Source organism: Trichosurus vulpecula, chromosome 3, assembly GCF_011100635.1.
Source record: "Trichosurus vulpecula isolate mTriVul1 chromosome 3, mTriVul1.pri, whole genome shotgun sequence".
Taxonomy (NCBI): domain Eukaryota; kingdom Metazoa; phylum Chordata; class Mammalia; order Diprotodontia; family Phalangeridae; genus Trichosurus; species Trichosurus vulpecula.
The window spans coordinates 295,561,298-295,583,114 of record NC_050575.1 but is presented as its reverse complement, the minus strand read 5'-3'; the positions used below and the strand labels follow the sequence as shown (position 1 = coordinate 295,583,114).

The following is a 21,817-nucleotide window of genomic DNA, read 5'->3' as shown; positions in this document are numbered from 1 at the left end:
AATTTGTCACACTGACAAAGAGAATGTTAGCATACCTGGCTCTGACAAACGAAGCAAGAAGATTTTGTTGCCATTTTTGTAAAGAAACTGTCAGCCAAATGGTAAATTGTGGATTCTGAATTCCTGTCCCAAAGGACTCCCCTCCTATGCTAAATCCTTGGCTGGTAAGGCAGAAGCAGTACTGTCACCTACTGCTGGTTCCTCAAAGTGAACGAGAGCCATCGTGTTGACTCACTGCTGGTCTGGCTGAAGGACAGTGAGTGAATTGCACTTACGGCTGACAAGGGAGTCCATTGCCCTCTTCTACACTTCCTTCTTCTAAGGATATAAAAAAGGCGTCACTAGTATCCAGAGTTAGCCACCATATTAAAGTGCAGTTTGTGGGAGAGGACAGTAGGGAAAATATGCTTTGCTGGCTACCTGGTCTTAGTAGCTCTGTATCTGATAGAGTACAGCAATTCCATGGTAGAAGTTAGGTAAGACAGGACCTAAGCACAGAGTAAGGAATATATATGCATTGTCCTGATCAAAGACCCGAAAAGGGCCTCCAGACAGTCAGCTTGGACCGTTTAAGAGTGTTTTCTTATGTCTACTTATAAGACCTACTTTGCAGACCTATGCTATACTTAAACATTGTGGCTATTGCTAGGTTCCTATGCATTTCTGGGCACTGTTTTACCCAAAGAGAGCTGTTGACCAAGCCCGAGAGTTGGTTGCTATGTTGGAGAAGATAGCTGGCCCCATTGGTATGCAAATGAGCCCACCTGCCTGGATTGAACTGAAGGATGACCGGATAGAGACCTACATTAGAACCATTAAATCCGTGCTGGGAGTTGAGGTAAATATGTTCGACTTATAACCCTTTAAAAATTGTATTCATAATAGTCACCTATTCTAAAGTTACTTGCTTTTATTAGCCTTAAGTTAGTAATACATGAGAATCTGTCTTGCTCATATCTACTTAAAATATTATATACATGCAGATACACTTGGCCTTTTTGGCTTTTCGCTGTTGTCGTCTTTCTCATTCCCTCACCCTATTGCAGTCTTTCTTCTTTATAGACTTTAGCTTCAGGTGTTAAAATTTAGTGTCCGAGAGAGCACCAGATTTGGCTTCTATTCGTTATGAGGAATTGGGTGTGCTAAGAACTGTGGTGAGTGACAGATGAAATAACTGAGGAGACAAAGGTTTGATCTGAACATATTGATTCACTAAGCAGCATCTGCCAATTGCCCGACAAATTAGGACCAGGCCCCTTCTTCAGCTTAGGGCTGGAGACAGACTTTTATACATTAAAATTATACATTAAAAACAATTAATCAGATAAAGAAACAGTAAAACTTTAGGCAATCTGATTTCTAATGGGATGAAAGATTGGGGACTTTCCAACTTGGGAGGGGGAGAGCAAACAGGGGCAATTCCCTGAATCCGGAAAAAGAGGTGTCCCACTCCCCCCGGGTGTCCACAAACAGTCAAAGTAACACGGAAGCAATAACTGACCAATCAGTCCAGGGCCAGTTTCCAGATGAGACATACGTATGGGTCACTTGAGATGTACGATTGTGAGAGGATTCCTGGCGTCAGTCTTTGGACGTGACTGGGTTTTTGGTCAGCACAGCCTAGCTCCTTGGTTAAAGCGGTCCAGCTTCCTAGCCATGACAGGGCTAGGTTCAAACAATGCAATAAGGTTTTCTCCTAGTTCCCATAATTGAATAAACTTTTTTTACAAGACAGAATTTGCACTAGACCCATGATTGAATAGAAAGGGAACTGAACTAGCTCCAGAATTGAGTCACAAGATGGAGTCAGTATGGTACATTCTATTCCCACAATTAACCACTTGCTGTCTTAATCCCCTCAATCCCTTTGGAATAGAGCTGTTGGTGCCAGGAGCCATTTTGTGATGTTTGTTGCTTAGCTGTTACAGCCTGCCCTGGTTCAGGATTCATATTGTGCTAGTCTAGACTGGCCCATCAGACAAGTACACTGATTAGCTAGCAGTAAAAAACTTTTGTAGTCAAGCAAGTAATGGCACACACAATTTTTTGACTGGTTAAGCAGTTGGTGAACCAGCTCAAGGGAAAGGAGGGAAAGGAGCAGGTTTTGAGAAGTGGCTTTAAGTCTGATGAGGGCAGTGATAAAGGTGGGTTACCTTGATGCACAGGCAGTGTAACAGGGGCATGGAGGTATGAAAACAGTGTTTTTCATGCTATCCTTTTTCTGAGATCAGGATGGACCCACAATACATGGGACAGCTTTTTTTCAGACATGGCCAATGCAAGAATTTGTTTTGATTTACTCTATATGTTTGTAATAGGAGTTCTGTTTTTCTTTTCTTTTCTTTTCTTTTTTGCCCAACGGGAATGCATAGAAGATGGGAGGAAAAGAAGGCAGATCTTCATGAAAATGAAACAGAATTTAATTTACAAAAGAATAGTGTTTCTTTGGATGGCAGAGAATAGTCCATTTTGTCTGGAGTGTAGAGTACAACATGTAGGGGCCGCATGGGATGAAGCTGGGGATTTAGAGTGGCAGCAGAATAAGGGATCTTGAATAGCAGGCAAAGGGGTTTGAACTTTACTCAGGAAGCTATAGGGATTTGTGGACGTTTTTGAACAGAGGAGTGTCCTGAAGAGATTTGTGCTCCAGGAGGATTGCTTTGGAAACTGGAAGGATGGATTGCAGGGAGAAGACAGTGGAGCCAGGAAAACTCGCTAAGAAACTGTTGCAGTGATGGAGATGAGTAACAGGGAGAGCCCCTGCTCTAGTATTGGCACCCGAGGTGAGCAGATGAATGGTGAGGCAGTTCACAGAGGTAGATGGGGATTGGCATCTGGCTGTTCAGAAGAAACAGCTGAGTTTTGGATAGACTGGATCGTAGGCAGTACATAGTGTTCCAGAGCTGAAGATAAAGGTCACAACTTGACCTACTAATGAGAGAGAGGGTAAGGAGGAGACGGGCGAGGGCAAAGCTGCATTCAAGGCAGAAAGGTTGTGGGAGACTTGGTCAGCGGTCTGGGTGTTCTTTGACCCATGAGGCACCTTGTGCAGAGGATGAAAGACATGGAGTCAGGAGGCCAGGTTTAAGTTCTAGCTCTGTGACAGTCTGTGAATCTGAATGGGGAGGTGGAGACCTGGTTACAGGCACATGAGGAAGCAGGAAGGGGATATCAAGGGTAAAAATTGTTTCAAGAAATTTGGCAATGAAGGTAGCAGTGAAGGAGAAGGAAGTGAATGGTAGGCATGTGAAGGGAAGGCTTTTTTAGGATTAGGAAAACCCAAGAATCAAAGTAGGCAGATGAGGAGCTAGTAAAGAGGGGAAGACTGAAGATGTGTGCAAAAGGAGGAATGTTGCTAGAATCAGGCTTTAGAGGGAAAGGAATCAGGGATACTAGTAGAATATTAGCCTTAATGCAAAATAGCACTATTTTCTATTCTGTGGCGAGAGAGGAGAATGGACTAAAGATACTAAGATGGTTAAACGAATGGAGGAAAGCTGAGGGAGCCCACATAACATGGCCTTAGTCTGCTTAGTGAAACAGGAGATTATAAAGGGAATAGTTTGTTACAATACAACAGATTTTTAAGTGCCTGCTCTGTGAAGAGCATTGTGCTAAGCCCTAAGAATATTGTTACGGCAGTATCAGAATTCACTCCTTGGTGTATTAATCATGGTCTGTCATCTATAGTATCCATTTTGTTTTCACTCTTTGGAGAGAGCACATTCCCATAATACTCATGCCACCTGGAGAACAACTTTTTCCTAGCATAAGCGTTATCTAACTTACCTTCACATTGGCCCTGTTGGTCTTTCTGCCCTCTCTTAAGGCAAGCAGATTCTAATTCTGCTTTATTTTTTCTCTGCCTAATTAGGGAAGTATTTTGTTATAGAATGGGGGCATTTATTCCCTGAGAAATAACTTCCTTCCCTTACCGCTGTTAGTAGTAGTTATTTGTTAAGGAGTCATTTTATTTTTTATACGTGCAGATACCTTACTCTATAGTTTTAAGCATTAAGATGTAGGCGATTTTGATAGAAAAACTATTCCCTTTCTTAACAAAATTAAGGATGAGGGTACTTGTGGAGTTTCTTTTGAAATCTGGAATTTAGAAAGAGGCACTTACGGATTTTAGAAATGCATGTTGCGGGGCGGAGCCAAGATGGCGGCTGGAAAGCAGGGACTAGCGTGACCTCCCTGCCGAAACCTATAAAAAATGCCTGGGAACCAATTCTAGAACTGCAGAACCCACAAAACAGCAGAGGGAAGCAGGGCTCCAGCCCAGGACAGCCTGGATGGCCTCTGGGTGAGGTCTATCCCACACGGAGCTGGGAGCTGGGAACGGAGTGGAGCAGAGCCCAGCCTGAGCGACCCGGACCAACTAGACCAGGAGCCGGGCGGAGCGGGCCCTAGCGCCCTGAATTAGTGAACTGCGGAAGTTACCAGACGTCTCAACCCACAAACACCAAAGACAGCGGAGAAGGTGGGAGTGGAAGGAGTTCGTGGTTTGGCTTCCAGCCCCAGGGGCAGCGGAGGTGGGGCAGCTACAGTAGTTGTTGCTTCCGGCCCCAGGCCCACCTGGTGGGAGGAATTAAGTGGCGGATCAGAACAGAAGTGCACAGCTTGCTGAAGATCTAAGCCCAGTCCGGGTTGGGGGTTCTTGGGGAAGAAGCAGTGCTGGTGTGGCAGAGCTGGCACATCCCCCCCAAACGTGGAACATAGAACTCTTTAGTCTACAAGCAGTCATACCCCGCTGAAAAACTCAAGGGTCAAGTTAGTTGGTTGGGAATATGGCCAGGCAGCGAAAACACACCCAGATTCAGTCTCAGACTTTGCATTCTTTCTTTGGTGACAAAGAAGACCAAAACATACAGACAGAAGTTAACAAAGTCAAAGAGCCTACAACAGAAACCTCCAAGAAAAACATGAACTGTTCCCAGGCCATGGAAGAGCTCAAAAAGGATGCGAGAAAACCATGAAAAACAAGTCAATGACTTGCTAAAGGAGACCCAAAAAAATACTGAAAAATACACTGAAGAAAACAACACCTTAAAAAACAGACTAACTCAAATGGCAAAAGAGCTCCAAAAAGCCAATGAGGAGAAGAATGCCTTGAAAGGCAGAATTAGCCAAATGGAAAAGGAGGTCCAAAAGACCACCAAAGAAAATACTACTTTAAAAATTATATTGGAGCAAGTGGAAGCTAGTGACTTTATGAGAAATCAAGATATTATAAAACAGAACCAAAGGAATGAAAAAATGGAAGACAATATGAAATATCTCATTGGAAAAACCACTGACCTAGAAAATAGATCCAGGAGAGATAATTTAAAAGTTATTGGACTACCTGAAAGCCATGATCAAAAAAAGAGCCTAGATACCATTTTTCAAGAAATTATCAAGGAGAACTGCCCTGATATTCTAGAGCCACAGGGCAAAATAGAAATTGAAAGAATCCATCAATCGCCTCCTCAAATAGATCCCAAAAAGAAATCTCCTAGGAATATTGTCGCCAAATTCCAGAGCTCCCAGATCAAGGAGAAAATACTGCAAGCAGCCAGAAAGAAACAATTTGAGTATTGTGGAAACACAATCAGGATAACACAGGATCTGGCAGCTTCTACATTAAGAGATCGAAGGGCTTGGAATACAATATTCCGGAGGTCAATGGAGCTAGGATTAAAACCAAGAATCACTTACCCAGCAAAACTGAGTATCATGCTCCAAGGCAAAATATGGATTTTTAATAAAATAGAGGACTTTCAAGCTTTCTCAGTGAAAAGACCAGAACTGAATAGAAAATTTGACTTTCAAACACAAGAATCAAGAGAAGCATGAAAAGGTAATCAAGAAAAAGAACAAGAAAAAGAAATTGCAAGGGACTTACTAAAGGTGAACTGTTTTGTTTACATTCCTACATGGAAAGATGACGTGTATGATTCATGAGACCTCAGTATTAGGGTAGCTGAAGGGAATATGCATATATATATATATATATGTTTATGTATATATGTATAAGTGAATGTGTATGTATGTATATATCGATGTGTGTATATATATATATATAGAGAGAGAGAGAGCGTGGACACAGGGTAAGTTGAAGATGAAGGGAAGATATCTTAAAGAAATAAAATCAAATTAAGGGATGAGAGAGGAACATATTGAGAGAGGGAGATAGGGAGAGATAGAATGGGGTGGATTATCTTGCATAAAGGTGGCAAGAGGAAGCAGTTCTGTGGGAGGAGGGGAGAGGGCAGGTGAGGGGGGAATGAGTGAATCTTGCTTTCATCAGATTTGGCCTGAGGAGGGAATACCATACATACTCAGTTGTGTATCTTACCCCACAGGAAAGAAGAGGGAAGAAGATAAAAAAAGGTGGGGATGATGGAGGGGAGGGCAGATGGGGGTGGAGGTAATCAAAAACAAACACTTTCAAAAGGGGACAGGGTCAAGGGAGAAAACTCAATAGAGGGGGAGGGGTTGGGAAGGAGCAAAATATAGTTAGTGTTTCACAACATGAGTATTGTGGAAGGGTTATACATAATGATACACATGTGGCCTATGTTGAATTGCTTGACTTCTTGGGGAGGGTGGGTGGGAAGGGAGGAGGGGGGAGAATTTGGAACTCAAAGTTTTTAAAAACAGACGTTCAAAAACAAAAAAAAAATGTTTTTTGCATGCAACTAGAAAATAAGATACACAGGCAATGGGGAGTAGAAATTTAGCTTGCCCTACAAAAAAGGAAGGGAAAAGGGGATGGGAGGGGAGTGGGGTGACAGAAGGGAGGGCTGACTGGGGAACAGGGCAACCAGAATATACACCATCTTGGAGTTGCGGGGGAGGGTAGAAATGGGGAGAAAATTTGTAATTCAAACTCTTGTGAAAACCAATGCTGAAAACTAAATATGTTAAATAAATAAATTAAATTAAAGTAAAAAAAAAAAAAGAAATGCGTATTGAAGTCACACTGGTGAATGGAGCTGAGGTGCATGTACGTACCTCTTTGAATTGTCTTCCTGCCAATCCCTACTAGCCATTTTCCTAGCCGTCCTTTATCCCCTCTTCCTGCAATGAGTTCCTTAGGATTATGTTCGTAAGAGGCCATACCAGATTTCTTTACAGGCTGCATTGTGATTTGCATGCTCTAGATCAGAGGTTGAAAGGTCACAGGTAAGAATGGTTTTTATGTTTTTAAATAAAGTTTTGTTGTATTTTAAAATGTAAAAACCGTTCTTAGTTTGCAGGCTTATGAACACCCACTGCTCCAGATTTCTGACCCTCACTTGAGGAAAGTGGTAGAAGATATTTCATGTTACTCTTTGGTTTGGTACTTAAAGACCCAAAGTGACCATTCACACATTTCAAGTTTGGATTGATAAATTTCCAGGCCAGGATTCCTCAAAGCTCTACTCCCAGTATGAATAGCTCCAGAAAGTTTATCCTTGGAAATTCTGAGAGATTAAGGCAGTTCTTCTAGGATTCTCATTTTAATTCTTGATGGATGTTGCTGAGATCTCAGTGCCTTCAGCACCACTCTTTGTCACTCACTACAGCTATTACAGTGGCCTTCTGGGTAGGGCCTTCAAAATGTTTCTTGGCCGGTCTGGATTTCCAGAGATACCTGCCCACAGAGACAAAAAACAGACTAACAAAAAAAAGCCTTCGTCTTCCCATCCAGAAGAATCTCTGAGATGATCCAATATTTAAGAAACTCAGAACCTCGGATCCTCGATTTATTGCTCACGTTAAGGGCTCTTTTTTGTTGCAGAGCAGTGAATGCCCCAAATAACGGTCCCGAGAAAGGCCCTGGCTTTCCAGTGCAGAATTCTAACATGTCTGTTTTGTCTTCCAAAGGGGAAAGTTCAGATGGTGGTTTGCATCATCACAGGCACACGAGAGGATCTGTATGGGGCCATCAAGAAGCTGTGCTGTGTGCAGTCTCCAGTGCCCTCACAAGTGAGTTGGGGTTAGCATGGGAGAATCAAGAAGCTCAACCCCAAGATTTCTTTGGGATGTGGAGGAGATGGAGGAAAATATTTTGTAGAGTACGATCAGAACTCAGATTGTGTACTGGCTCTGGTTACTGTCTCCTTGATTAGAGGGGTCCAGATGAGCAGCATATATCCCTTCAGGAATGCTCAACTTACTGCCCAAATTTAGTTAGTAATTTTGCCTGTTGAGAAGATAAACCTCTGATTGGTTTTACAGGGCTGATTCTTGACAATTCGGACTTTGCTTTGAAAAAGAAAAGTGATTTTTCTCCATCAGCTTTGCTCAGAAGTATTTTCTCATTTTGCATGAGATCCTTTTGAAAGTTTATTTCCCTTGAAAACCCAAAGTTGAGGTTGTTGATAAAATAATGGCATCTGTCAGCTATAATTTCTTGAATAAAAGTAATAGTCATTATTTTGTATTGATTTCTGATCAGATTAGCATAAAATGATGGTGTTCTGGTTTTTGTATTTTATTTATTTTTCAATTTCTTTTGGTCCTAGGTAATCAATGCCCGAACTGTTGCACAGCCCACCAAGCTATGGAGCGTGGCCCAAAAAATTTTACTCCAGATTAACTGTAAATTAGGCGGAGAACTTTGGGGAGTGGACATTCCATTGGTAAGTGGAACTTGGATACCCAGTTCCTGGATAAAAATGAGATACCCATTCATATTAGTCTCCCTAAGGGTTCAAAATAGTTGTTTTCATAGTCTTCTTAGCTTTCTTACTTCCACTGCTTGTCATCAGCATTGGCCATTTTCCTGAGTGACCTGTTTGTATAGAAAGTAGAAGTCAGGTAGGTAATAATCTATCTCATTCTTGCTTTTAAAAATAGCTCTTTAGGGGAAGCTAGGTGGTGCAGTGAGTAGAGCACCAGCCCTGGAGTCAGGAGGACCTGAGTTCAAATGTGGCCCCAGATACTTGACACACTTACTAGCTGTGTGACCTTGGGCAAGTCACTTAACCCCAATTGCCCTGCCTTCCCCCCTCAAAAAAAAGGTTGCAAGGATGGGATATTTTGGGGATCAGGTAGTAAATGAAGGGAGGAAATGATAGGCTATGCTTTTTCTCTCCCAGAAACAACTGATGGTGATCGGGATGGATGTTTATCATGACCCCAGCAGGGGGATGCGTTCTGTGGTTGGCTTTGTTGCAAGCATCAGCCTGTAAGTGCTCCTTATAGTTAGGTCATCTAATGTTTCACCTGATTTTGGTTATGTGTTCTATGGGCAGCTATTATATGACCACAGTGATGTGCCTGATACTCTGCTTGTTTGAGGAGCTAAGACCAACATATATGAAAAATTATTGTAAGACATTATATAATTAAGGGGTGAGTACTGTAACTCAGAAGAGGGTGAGATCTCTCTGGACGGTAATATTCAGTAACAGAGGAAGTAATCTGTGAAATGGGCCCTGCAGAATAAGTAAGGACATCCCAGGCTAGGGGAATAATCTGAACCAGAGATGAAGACATGGAAATCGGCAAGATACGGTCCAGAAACGGTGAAGAGGCAGCATGATGCAGTAAAAGGATCTTTGGAGTAGAGTCTGAGAACTTGAGTTTGAGTCTCACTGTCACCTCTGTGACCTTGGGCAAATCATTCACCCCCTCAGGATCTGTACGTAAAGTGAGGGCGGGGGGGGACACACGACTAGTTGATCCCCAAAGTCCCTTCTAGCTCTAATCCTACGGCCCTGTGAGATGTTCATGATTGCAGCGGATAGTTTGTTTTGTGGGAGAATAGATGAAAATTCGGTAAGTAGAGTGAAGGCAGATTTTGTAGAACCTTGAAAGCCAGTCAGGGGAGTTTAAAGTTAAAGTGATAAACAGCAGGTTACAATGTTAGGCTTTGAAGTAGAGGAATATAATTATATTCTGGGAGCAATATTTAGGGAAGCCAAACTTTGGTGTATAACTAGGGAAATAGGATTAAACTAGGGAGAGACTTGTCAGATGGGCCTTTAAGGGCCCATCTTTTACAGCATGTAGGGGGCTATTGTAAAAATCGACTAGAGAAGTAGTGTGAGTCCAGACTAGGGTATTGCGAATGGCAATTCAAAAGAAATCTTGAAGAAAGAATTCATGAAATTTAATAACAGTCTCAATATAAGGAATTAAGATAAGACATTAATTTCAATAAATATGTACTATAAGCCCAAAGAATATAAAGATGACTCAAGTTTTGATGTTTCCCTGAGTTAGGAACCTCAGAGACCATTTAGTGTCCAACTCGTAACTGACCAATGAAACCCTCCACAGATACCTCTAGTAAGTGGTCATCCAGCTAAGTGTATATATTGTCATTAGCCTTAGCCATGTCCTAAGGGATCTGTTTCTTTGAATAGGAAGTAAAAGTTAGATGCGTAATGATCTTCATTTAGGTTGTTGAGATACAGGTATAAACATGCCACCTACTAAGTGCGTTCTACTTTGGGACAACTCCAGTTACTAGGAATTTTTTCCCTACTTTAAACCTAAATCTCTCTTATGCATCTTTCTACTCAGTGTTCCTAGTTCTGCTTTCTGGACCCATGCAAAACACATCTTAATCATCTTTTCCATGAAAGCCTTTCAAATTCTTGAAGATGTATATCATTCTTCCATAAATCTTCTCTAAGTTAAATGTTCTTACTTCTTAAGCTGGGCCTAATGTGACATGATCTCTGCTCCCCATATCATCCTAGTCACCTTCTTTAAGACACAGCCTACCTTGTCAATGCCCTTCCTAAAATGTCACCTCCAGATCCAAACATAATCCAGAGGTGTTCTAACCAGGGCAGAAAAAGCAGGACGCTTAACTCCTAATTTCAGAAGCTATGCTTTATTAAAGCAGCCTAGGAAAGCATTTTTATTGTCATTTCACGCTGTGGATTCATACAGCTCTTTCAGGCCACTGAAGCCCTGAGACCTCTTTCACATGAACCACCAAGCCTTCTGTATCTTGTACTATAGAAGGTGATATGTAACCCAAATGTAGAACTTTCCATTTTATTTTATTAGATTCAGCTAAGTGGCTACTAAGTAGTGAAGTGGATAGAGAGCAGTGGCTCTGACCCTGGGAAGTTATTTTACTTCTTTCCACTTGTTTCCTAAATTGCAAAGTGGGGATGACACCGTTTTCCAAAACAGGGTGGGGGGGTGAGGATCAGATGAGACAACATATGTGGAGCATTTTGAAACCTTCCACATGATCTAGACCTGCAAGCTGTTATTATTGAGGTCATCCTATCTGGGTGAGGTCATTTCATCCAGTTCCATGAGCTCTTCCTCCCAGCCTCATGAGGGTTTGAGATAATAATGGAAAGCACTTTGTAATTCTTAAGGTACTTTAGAGATTTAGCTGGTCCTTTGGTTTTCCACTCCTGGTTAACTGTTTTTGTTCTATCCAGAGAGTACTGTTGCCAACTGCAGATGAGAGATCTGGACAGGGAAGTCAGTTTTCTAAAGAAGATAAATTTAAAAAATAAAAAAGAGGAAGATAAATTAAATTGAAGTTGAGTTAAAAGTATTACACCCAAATGGAAATATTCTTTAAATAGTCAAAGACAGAGGGGCCTTGAAACACTGATTAGAGGGTTGTGAAGGTATATGACTTAATAAAATTTTGAAATTAAATGGGACCTTAAAGGTTATCAAATTTAACCTGTGTCATTCAAAATCCCTCCCCCATCCCAGGTAACATTCCTGAAAAGTAGTCATCCAGCTTCAACTTGTAGATTTCTAGCAAGGGGGAAACCTAATGGGTCAGCCTATCCATTTTTGTACCACTCCAAACAAAATTCTTATATTAAGCCAAAATTGTTGTTCTTATAATTTCTATCAAGTGCTTGATGGATCCATGCAGTTTGATTTTAGTCTTTCTGCCAGATAGTATCACTTCAAGTATTAGAAACCAGCAATCTTGTTATGCCTTGGGGCTAACATAATATATTCTAAATTTTCTTTTATTCTTCTTTGTTTCCCTCATACCGTTGGTATAGTCCTTGATCTGGGAGCTCTGAAATTTAGCTATGATATTCCTTAGGGTTTTCATTTTGAAATCTCTTTCAGGAAGTGATAAGTAGATTTTTTCAGTTTCATTTTACCCTCTGGATCTAAAATATTGGGGTTTTCCTTTATAATTTCTTGAAATATGATATCTAAGTTCTTTTTTTGATCATGGCTTTCACTAGTTCTTAAATTATCCCTCCTTGGTCTCTTTTCCAGGTCAGTTATTTTTCCAATGAGATATTTCATATTTTCTTCTATTTTTTTTCATTATTTTGACTTTGTTTTATTGTCTTTTGATATCCATTTGGCCAGTTCTGCTTTTTAAGGAGTCCTCTTCAATGAATGTTGTACCTCTTTTGTCATTTGGCTAATTCTGTTTAAGAGGTTAATTCTTCAGTATTTTTATGCCTCTTTTACCAAGCCTTTAATTCTCTTTTTCATAATTTTCCTACATCACTCTCATTTCTTTCCTATTTTTACTCTACCACACATTGCTTCAGGAATTCTTTTTGGACTTCTGCACAATTTGCATTTTTCTTTGAGGCTTTGCTTGTAGCTGTTCTCACAGTGGTGTCTTCTTCTGAGTTTGTGTCTTGCTCTTCCCTGCCTCAATAGTAGCTTTTTTATGGTCAGGTTATTTTTTTGGCTCATTTTCTAGCCTCTTTCTTGCCTTTTGAACTTTATTTTTAAGTGGGACTTTTTGGTGATGCTGTTTTCAGAGTTAGTTCTGAAGGTCTGCAAGTTTTTGTTGCTTCTAAGATGGTATGATCCATGGAGAGGTTTGGCCACTGCTTTCCTGGTCTTCATTATGATCTTTACCCTGCTCCCCTGCAGCTGCAAGTGCTAGTGTTCCTCCCTGCCCTGGAACTGTGATCAAGGCCGTTGCTCCCTTGTGAGTGACCACAAGTGGTCCTCTCTGCCTGGAAATTGTGACCCAGAACTGAGGATGGTCAGTGGAGTTGCCAAACAACATCTGGTCCAATGCCAAGTGTCAGCTCGAGAGTCTCTTGTGAAAGATCTCTTTCTAACCAGTTGTCCAATCACCTTACCATCTTAAGGCTAAGAATGCCCAAAGCAGCTGCTGCCACAAGGTACACTCTGGGTCAGCTGTCACCCTTTTATCGCAGAGCTCTCCTGCTGACCTAAGTTCTTGACCTTTTGTTGGCTCTGCTACTCCACAGTTCGATTTAAAGGATTATTTTAAAGTTGTTAGAAGGGGAATGTTGGGTGAGTTCAGCTGAGTTGCTGCCTCTTTATCAATCAGCAAGCATTCATTAAGCACCTACTATGTGCCAAGCATTATAGTAACACAGTACTTGGTATAGTAATGCTAATTCAAGACCTCATTGTCTTTCACTTGGACTCTTGCAGTAGATTCTTAACTAGTTTTCCTACTTTCAGTATCCCTATTCTCCTTCCCTCTCTCTCCATTTTAGTCCCATCCTGCACATACTTATCTGATCACATAATATCATGTATGTACATACACACATACACACACACACACACCACACCAGACAAAAACCAAATTAAATTGCCTGCTGTTCAAGACCCTCTAGTAGTCAGAGTCAAGGTGGCAGAATAGAGGTGAGAAGTTTACCAAGCTGTGCCCCCGACAAAACTCTTCCAAACAGATAAAAAAAAATGTACCAGACCAAATCCTAATGGGGAAACTAAAGGAAAAGTCACAGTGAATCATTTTTTAACCTGCATCAACATAGGAAGACAGAAGGGGTCTGTGGATCATGGGAATGGAGTCTGGCCAAAGTATACCATGCCAGACCATTCTGGTGTCCAGGGACTCAAAGAGGATAGAGGCTGTGCACAGGGGCAAAGCGAGATCCCAGACCTCTATGGGGCACTGGAACCCCACACAGGGTGCAGGAACAAGCACCCAGCTATCAGTTTATTACTGCTCTTCAGTTCTTGGTCAGAGATCGAAGGCAGACTGGAGAGATGATCTCCATCCAAGAGTGGCATTCCTGAGTGGGTAGCAGTTGTGCGCCATGGACTATGCACCGAGCAAGGAACGAGTTCATAAACAAATAGGAGCAGTGTGGCGCTGACCCTTGGAGTGGAGGGGGTCTCAGCTCCAACTCTTACCCCTGTCTGAAGCCTGCAGAGGAACACTGAGGGCAGTAATCTAGACCAAAGGGAAGTTGTAGAAGGAGCTTGAGTTGAGTTTTGAAGGAAATGATTGCTTCTGAAAGGCAAAAGTAAGGATAGAGCACATTTTAGGCAGGGGAACCCCAGTGAAAAGGATGGAGAAGGATGAAATGGAATCTAGGTAGCATGGGGGAACAGCAGGAAGGCCAATATGGGTGCACTGGGAGGTGTAAGTGGGCTGAAAAGGTAAGGGGGACTAGGCTGGGAAGGGCTTTAAGTGCTAGAGAAGTTTCTGTTTGCCCATAAAAATAATAGGGAGCATTGTATCCTCAGTGCCTAGCACTGCACGTAGTAGATTAATAAATATTGGCTGAATTAAAGTGAATCTCTCAAATTTGACGGTAAAATCTTTGGGAATAAGAACTAAGAATTTTTTTTGTCTCCCCCGTAGTGCCTGGTATATAATAAATGCTGTTTGGTTAATTACCAAACCTTCCCTTCAGTATCTGAGATTCAAACTTCTTCTATTGATGTATTTTCTCTTCTCTCTCTTTCCTTTACCAGCTCCCTCACCAAATGGTATTCTCGAGTGGTGTTCCAGATGCCTCATCAAGAGATCGTGGACAGCCTAAAACTGTGCCTGGTGGGTTCCTTAAAGAAGTACTATGAGGTGAGTAAAGCCAGACTTTCCTAGTTTCAGGATCTCTTCCTTCTTAACCTCTGTAAATTAACAGGAAATATGATTTAGTAGAAGGAAATCCAAATCATATTTATTGGACTTCTTAAGCAGATTCAAAGTCCGGCAGTCCTAAGTTCAACAGTTGAACAAGAAGGTTTCAACCCGTGCTGGTGCATATCAAACCAAGGGGAGTAAGGTTTCGGTTTGGCAGTATTGCTTTCCATGTTTTCAACCTTATGCCCTTGTACTACTGTTGTTATCAGAGACTTAATTTAATTAATTAGTATGGCATACAAATTTATTTGACTCTTATGACTAGGTCATTGCCAGCTGAATCCTCTCATCTTTTCATAAGGCAAATATAAATTCACCCCTCCACCCTAACCCAGATATTCAAAGTATACTGAACCATGAGAATTGGCACGTAACTTGCATTAAGCTGATACTGGGCTGGAGAAGTGGCCAGGGAATGTTCTCAGTCTGTTATAGAGGTGTTCAAAGGAAGGCTTGATCTACGTGACTTGGGCTTCGTAAGAATGGGTTTAGTCCTTGTGAAAAGTAAGCTATCAGAATTGTTGTTTAAGACTAAATCTGGTCTCTGGAATTGTTCCTTTCATGCTTGTGAAGTTTTCTACCGCAACTCCCTGCAAATAAATTTTGATATCATTCTAATAGCAGAAGTGAATCTGTAGTGTACTTTCTTCCTGTAAAGAGACCTATGAAGCATCCTGTCATTTTAGAGCTAAAAAGGATCTCATTTTACAGATAGAGAAGGTGGTAAATGATTTGTTTCAGTTGTACAGAGGCAGAGAGAGATAAACTCGAACCCAGGGCTCCTGACTGCAGGACCCATTCTCTTTCTGTTACATCATGTGACGGTGTGACTGCAGGTACAAGTCTTCCTCTCTCTTTCTTGGCTCTGCTTCTCTCTTCTGTTCTCAGAGCCAAGCCCTATTTCAGCTCCTAACCCCCTCTTTAATTACTGCCTAAGACAGCAGCTGAGTCCAGCCATGTACTAAATTCAGAATAAACCTGCTATTTAGCTGAGCCTCAAAACAAAGCCCAACAATAGTTTATCAGTGTTGGTTTTTCAGTATGGAACCAAGGAACCAAACCAAAACTTTTGGGAGAAAAATCCTTTTTTGCCATTGTGTCATAATGGAAATTTTAAATATATTTCTAAAATTGTTGAACTAAAATAAACCTAGATTAAAAATTGTTTTCTGAACTCAGTGATTCATTCCATTTGCCGAATCCACCTGCCTCCAACCTTTTGGCCTCCATTCTGTGCTGTACATAGCAGGAAGGATCATTTTCCTTAAATATATTTTGATAACTGCCACTAAAGTTTGACTCCATTACCTCAGAATACAATTTCTTTCAGATCTGACCAAAGTGGAAAGCCTTTGAGTGTGAGCCTGGGATAGCCTATAGACCTGTTACCGGAGGGGACGGGGGGGACCAGAGGAAAGCCATCCCCTGAAGTCTGGCCACAGAGTGATGAGTTTTTTGTGCTATGCCACTCATGAAGATCATCTGCTAAGGCAAAGAGGGCTTATGATCTGTGTTAGAGGGAGAACCCATGCTGATCCTTAAATTATTGAAGTATGTCTATTTTTATAATGGGATTTAAAACTAGAAGGGATTTTAAAAATCACCAAGCCCAACACTCTCATTTTACAGTTGAAGAAAACAGGCCCAGAAAGGTGGTAACTTGCCAGTCATCACACAGGTCATAAACAGCAAAGTCTCATTTTAAATCTAGTGCTCTTCCCACTTCTCTCTTGCTCCTCACTATCACTTGATGGCCCCAAAATAAAATTAGAACTCCTAATGATACATAGGTTTTAAAGCTCACAATCTTCTAGTCACCCATACTTCTGTAATCTTAAATGATGAGTATCTGGTGAAGTAGAGGGTTGAGTTATTGGTCTGGCTGGAGCAGTGAAGAAAGCAAGACCATTCATCCTGGATTTTCCAGGGTATTCCCTGTTTTAAGAAAAAGGAAAAAAAAGGAACATTCTTTATCACACGTATCATGTGCCCTGGTTTTCTAATTTACAGAATATGATCATCATAGGCATAGTGGATGATGAAGATTTCTTCATTGGGGCTCACAGAATCAATATTTCAGTACCTTCTAGCTGTACCTTATGTTTAAGTAGAGTAGCATTCAGTAATATATTAGTTGTACTTAAATTTATTTTTTTCATATCTGTATTGTCACCTTAGGTTATAAATTCTTTGAGGTTAGGAATGATGTCCTCCATTTCCTTTGTAACTAAAGTTTGTACAAGGCAGAAATTGCACATTGTGTCCAGTAAAGGCTGCTGACCAACAAAAGGGATATCTTAATAGGAAGCCAGAGTAGATAACTCAATGGTCTATTTCTTACCTTCACCAAAGAAAGTTATAACTTCTTTGTGCCTCTGTTTCCCTGTCTCTTGCATAAGAAGAATAACAAGATGATAGGCTCAAAACCAGAGGGGACTTTGAGATCATCTAGGCTAAATCTTTTGTTTTACATATATACAAACTCTGGGAGCCAGAGAGGTATGATGATTTGCCCACAGTTACACAGGTAGTAAGTGACAGGGTCAGGATTTGAACCCAAGTCTTTGGATTTCAAAACCAGTGCCTTTTCCATTGTATTGCTATCTCAGGATGTGCAAATGAGTTATGTAACTGTAAATGAAGTATGTTGAGTTTCTCAGGAAAGTGATATTATAGACATATATAAAAGTATGAAATATAATCTAGGTAGTTATATAGCAAAAGTATTCATTGCAAGGTTCCTTTGATTTCAAGTACATATATACTTTCAATTTAGGTATACTCTGTGCAATGCATTATGCAGAATAAAATTCAGAAATTGTCCAATTTTATCCGTTTGGGCCAACTGTGCTTTCAAATCATATGGAAATAGTGAACTTTAGATTCAGCAGCACTGAACAAGAACGAAAAATACCTTTTCCAGTGAATTGTGAGGTAAACCATTAAAAAAAGACATATATACAACAAAAACATAGCGAACTATAGCTCATACAGGAAAGGAACTTTAAATATTTTACTGTTAAAATAAAAACCTCAAAACATTCAACAAACTGGATAGATATTTCATTTCATTTTTTTCCAAGTTATGCACTGGTGTCTTATGTAGTTATAATTTTAAAGAATTAAACATCCGTATCCCAAAAGAGATAAAAACCAAAAAGGAAAAGGACCCATATGTACAAGAATATTTATAGTGGCACTTTTCTGGGGGTAAAGAATTAGAAGTTGAGGGGATGCCCATCAATTGGGAAATAGCTGAACAAGTTGTGGTATGTGATTATGACGGAATATGATTGTACTATAAGAAATCATGAGCAGGATGCTCTCAGAAAAACCTGGAAAGATTCTATGGGCTGATGAAAAGTGAAGTGTACTGTGTACAAAGTAACAGGAATCATGTAAGATGATGAGCTGTTTATGACTTAGCTATTCTCAGCAATACAGTGATCCAAGACAGCTCTGAAGGTCTTAGGATGAAAAATGCTGTCCATCCCTAGAGAAAGAATTGTTGGTGTCTGAATACATATTGAAGCATACTTTTTTTTACTTTATTTTTTCTTGAGTTTTTTTTCTTGTCTGTGTTATCTTTCACAATATGACTCTTATGGATATGTGTTGCATAACTACACACGTATAACCTATATGGAATTGCTTACCTTCTCATTGGGGGAGTGGGGTGGGGAGGGGGAAAGGGAGAGAATTTGGACCTCAAAGTTCTAAAAACGAATGTTAAAAATTGTTTTTACATGTAACTGGGGGAAAATAAAATACCAGATAAAAGCTAAAAAGAATTAAACATCCATAATCTTGCAGGGTGACTAGTATGAAAATGTTTTATTTAGCTTTATTTCATCACCTTTTGAGTCTCCATCTTTGGGTATGCTTGCCACATAATAATCTGAGGGAGACAGATTAGGGAAGACAACCCCATCATAAACCATTCTTTGCTAGTTGTAGTTTACTTGGTATGCCTCTGCCAAAGAAGAGCTTTGTTTTGTTCTCCATGTTGTGGCAGGTCCTTAACCTGTCTTTAGCTCAGTTTCCTCTTCTGTAAAATAGGGATAATAACAGCACCCACCACCCAGGGCTGTTGCAAGGAACAAACGAGATAATGCTTGTAAAGCTCTTAGCACGGTGCCTGGTACACAGTGCCATTTATGTAGCAAGCGCTACATAAATATTAGCTAATATTAATGGTATTATTATTATGAAGGTTTAGTATAAACTCCAAGTTCAAGGCAGATGAGTTGGGACCATCATTTTCCTGACCAACCTTTGAACTTTTCCTACACAGTTGAATCAGGAACCTCCCAACTCTGAATCTGTGATCCAATGATCTGCTTGACTCAAGTTTGCTTAGCTTTGCGTGCTGTGTGATGGCTCCTTTTGATATTCCTGACCTCTCAATGTCCTGTGGAAGTCTAGAAATGAACAAGAACTTTTTTCAGCAAAACTGACCATGTTTGAACCTGTCTTTCAAATCTATCTGATGTCAAATGCCAAAGAAATGCAAGTTTGAATCTTTATTGGCAATGAGTACTGTGTCTGGTGAGTTCCCTATTCTCAGAAATAATAAGGAATTTGTATTATTTGGGGTTTCACTTCAGGTAAACCACTGTCTGCCAGAGAAAATTGTGGTGTACAGAGATGGAGTATCAGATGGTCAGCTGAAGACGGTCACCAGCTATGAGATCCCCCAGTTACAGAAGTGCTTTGAAGCTTTTGAAAACTACCAACCCAAGATGGTGGTGTTTGTGGTCCAGAAAAAAATTAGCACTAACCTGTACTCAGCTGCTACAGACAATTTTGTGACTCCCTCCCCAGGTACTGTGGTGGACCACACCATCACAAGCAGAGAGTGGTGAGTAGGCTGTCTTTCAGCTCACCTTTGGGGAAGTGCGGGAGATCAGCTTTTGCAGGACCCTCAATTTTGGTAAATTCTTTTTTTTTTATATTTAGGATGGAAGGGTTTTTTTAGAGGCTATGTATATATAAAACACTCTTTTTCCTTCTGCCTCTTGCCTTTGGTGCTTGGGGAGAAAACTGATGGAGATAAAGAGATTTCCCCTAAGCTAACGAAAGCATAAATTCTCTCTGTGATGAAGATGGAGATGATGTAAATATCTACCAGCTCTCCAGGAAGTGACACTGGACCAGGGTCCTCTTTTTTTTCTTATCTGTAAAATGGGGTGATTGAACTAGATCTCCAAAATCTCTTTTAGCTCCAAAGGTGATTTAATAAGATAACCTAAAAAATAGAGCTATCCAAAAATCTTCCAGGACTGCCTAAAGATTTAGTGAGTTCTTCATTTTTTAGAAGTCTTCAGGCTTCTTGGGAGATGTTGCATTGAGGGTGTTCCTGCTTAGGTAGTGAATAAAACTCTTCCAACTCTTGAGATTTTATGATTCTATAATGCAAAACATGCTATAAGTTTGATCATTTTTCTTGCCAGGGTGGATTTCTATCTACTTGCCCATCATGTGCGGCAGGGCTGTGGCATTCCTACACATTACGTATGCGTCCTCAACACTGCAAACTTGAGCCCTGACCATATGCAGAGGTGAGCCCTTTCTTACTGTAGGTCAGTGGTTCTCAAAATATGGACATGAGAGTCAGAGACTCTTTCGTAGGGTCCATGAGATCAAAACTATTATCAAAATAATACTAAGACATTTTAATTTCCAATACTGTAAATATTTACAAGTGTAATCCATGTAACAAAAGCTGATTGGGAGTTCTACGTAATTTTCAAGAGTGTAAAGGGGTCCTGAGATCTCAAAGTTTGAGAATTGTGGCTTTAGAAGTAAGTCTGGATCCAGCTAGTTAAGATAGAGCCAATTACAGGAACAATTGCCAATTGAGTTCCTTGAAATCTTTGATTAGTATTTTCAAGGGGGTAAAAATATAGTTTAAATTTGGACAGTACAAAAATACTTAATTTTCTCAGCATGTTTGTAGTCTTTTTTTTGAAATCATTAAATTTTGATGACTGGAAGAATTTTACTTGTTTTTGGTAGAAAGTTTCATTGATTTGGTGACTAGGAGAGGCAGGCAACAGGTAAATTAATTTGTCCAAGGCATCTGATTAAGTTAATGGTAATACCAGAAACATCTTCCCTGCAGGGAAACAATTAGGAAAGCTTCTAAGAACTTTGCAGCACATTTCAGGTTCTCAGTTTCCTAAGAATAACTTAGGGAATGTGATGGTGTACAATAATTGGTGTGCTCAACTGGACAAATAGATGTTTTGAAGCACAAAGTAGTTCTGAGTGCATTGTTCTGTTGTTGACCTCCAGGTTAACTTTCAAGCTTTGCCACATGTACTGGAATTGGCCTGGCACCATCAGAGTCCCAGCTCCCTGCAAGTATGCCCACAAGCTAGCTTTCTTGTCTGGACAAGTCTTACATCATGAACCAGCCATCCAGTTGTGTGAGAAGCTCTTCTTCCTGTAACCCAAAGAGTCTGCAAGCAAGTTAAGGAAAGAGAAAAATGAGTTCTCTGGATTTGTATAGAAACCTCAGCTATGACTTCTCCAGGATCAGCAGAAACAAAAGGTGGCATTTTTGAGTTGCTGTTTTCCCCTTCCTCAACCCAATAGTATTCATTTTATTTTATTTTTTCAATCCACTACTACCAAGAAAATTGTAAGTCATTTCAGCCCAATGTGACTTGAAAATTTCCACTCCCCATGTGGGAAGGAGATAGGACATTGCCACTTTTGGAGGTCTGGGAAAAACAGAAAAAAACTTTTAAGAGCCTCCAAGCCAGATAGAACTGTATGAATCTGTAGCAGCTCAGTTCTCCAAACCCCATTATCCTTTCTGGTGCAGTAGGTGAGAAAATAAGTGGTCATTGCAGGTTCCTTAAGGAGACATTTGGACAATTGGGAAAGGAAAAAGAGCTGTTTCTTTAAAACAGGCATTGCTCCTGCTGACCTGGTGCTTAGCCTTTCTGTGGAATTGGGCTCAATTCAGCAAGCATTTCTCAT

General features: G+C 40.5%; 1 protein-coding gene across 1 annotated transcript in view; it reads left to right on the top strand.

The window, feature by feature from the left end:
- PIWIL2 (piwi like RNA-mediated gene silencing 2) overlaps positions 1-21,547 on the top strand; it is a 73,990-nt gene extending 52,443 nt beyond the window's left edge. The window contains exons 16-23 of the mRNA XM_036748145.1: positions 650-838; positions 7,855-7,956; positions 8,496-8,612; positions 9,072-9,160; positions 14,659-14,764; positions 19,435-19,688; positions 20,281-20,388; positions 21,125-21,547. Of these exons, the coding sequence (XP_036604040.1) occupies positions 650-838; positions 7,855-7,956; positions 8,496-8,612; positions 9,072-9,160; positions 14,659-14,764; positions 19,435-19,688; positions 20,281-20,388; positions 21,125-21,281 (1,122 nt within the window). The 3' untranslated portion in view covers positions 21,282-21,547. The remainder of the gene's footprint in view (positions 1-649; positions 839-7,854; positions 7,957-8,495; positions 8,613-9,071; positions 9,161-14,658; positions 14,765-19,434; positions 19,689-20,280; positions 20,389-21,124) is intronic.
- The last annotated feature ends 270 nt before the right edge of the window (positions 21,548-21,817 follow it).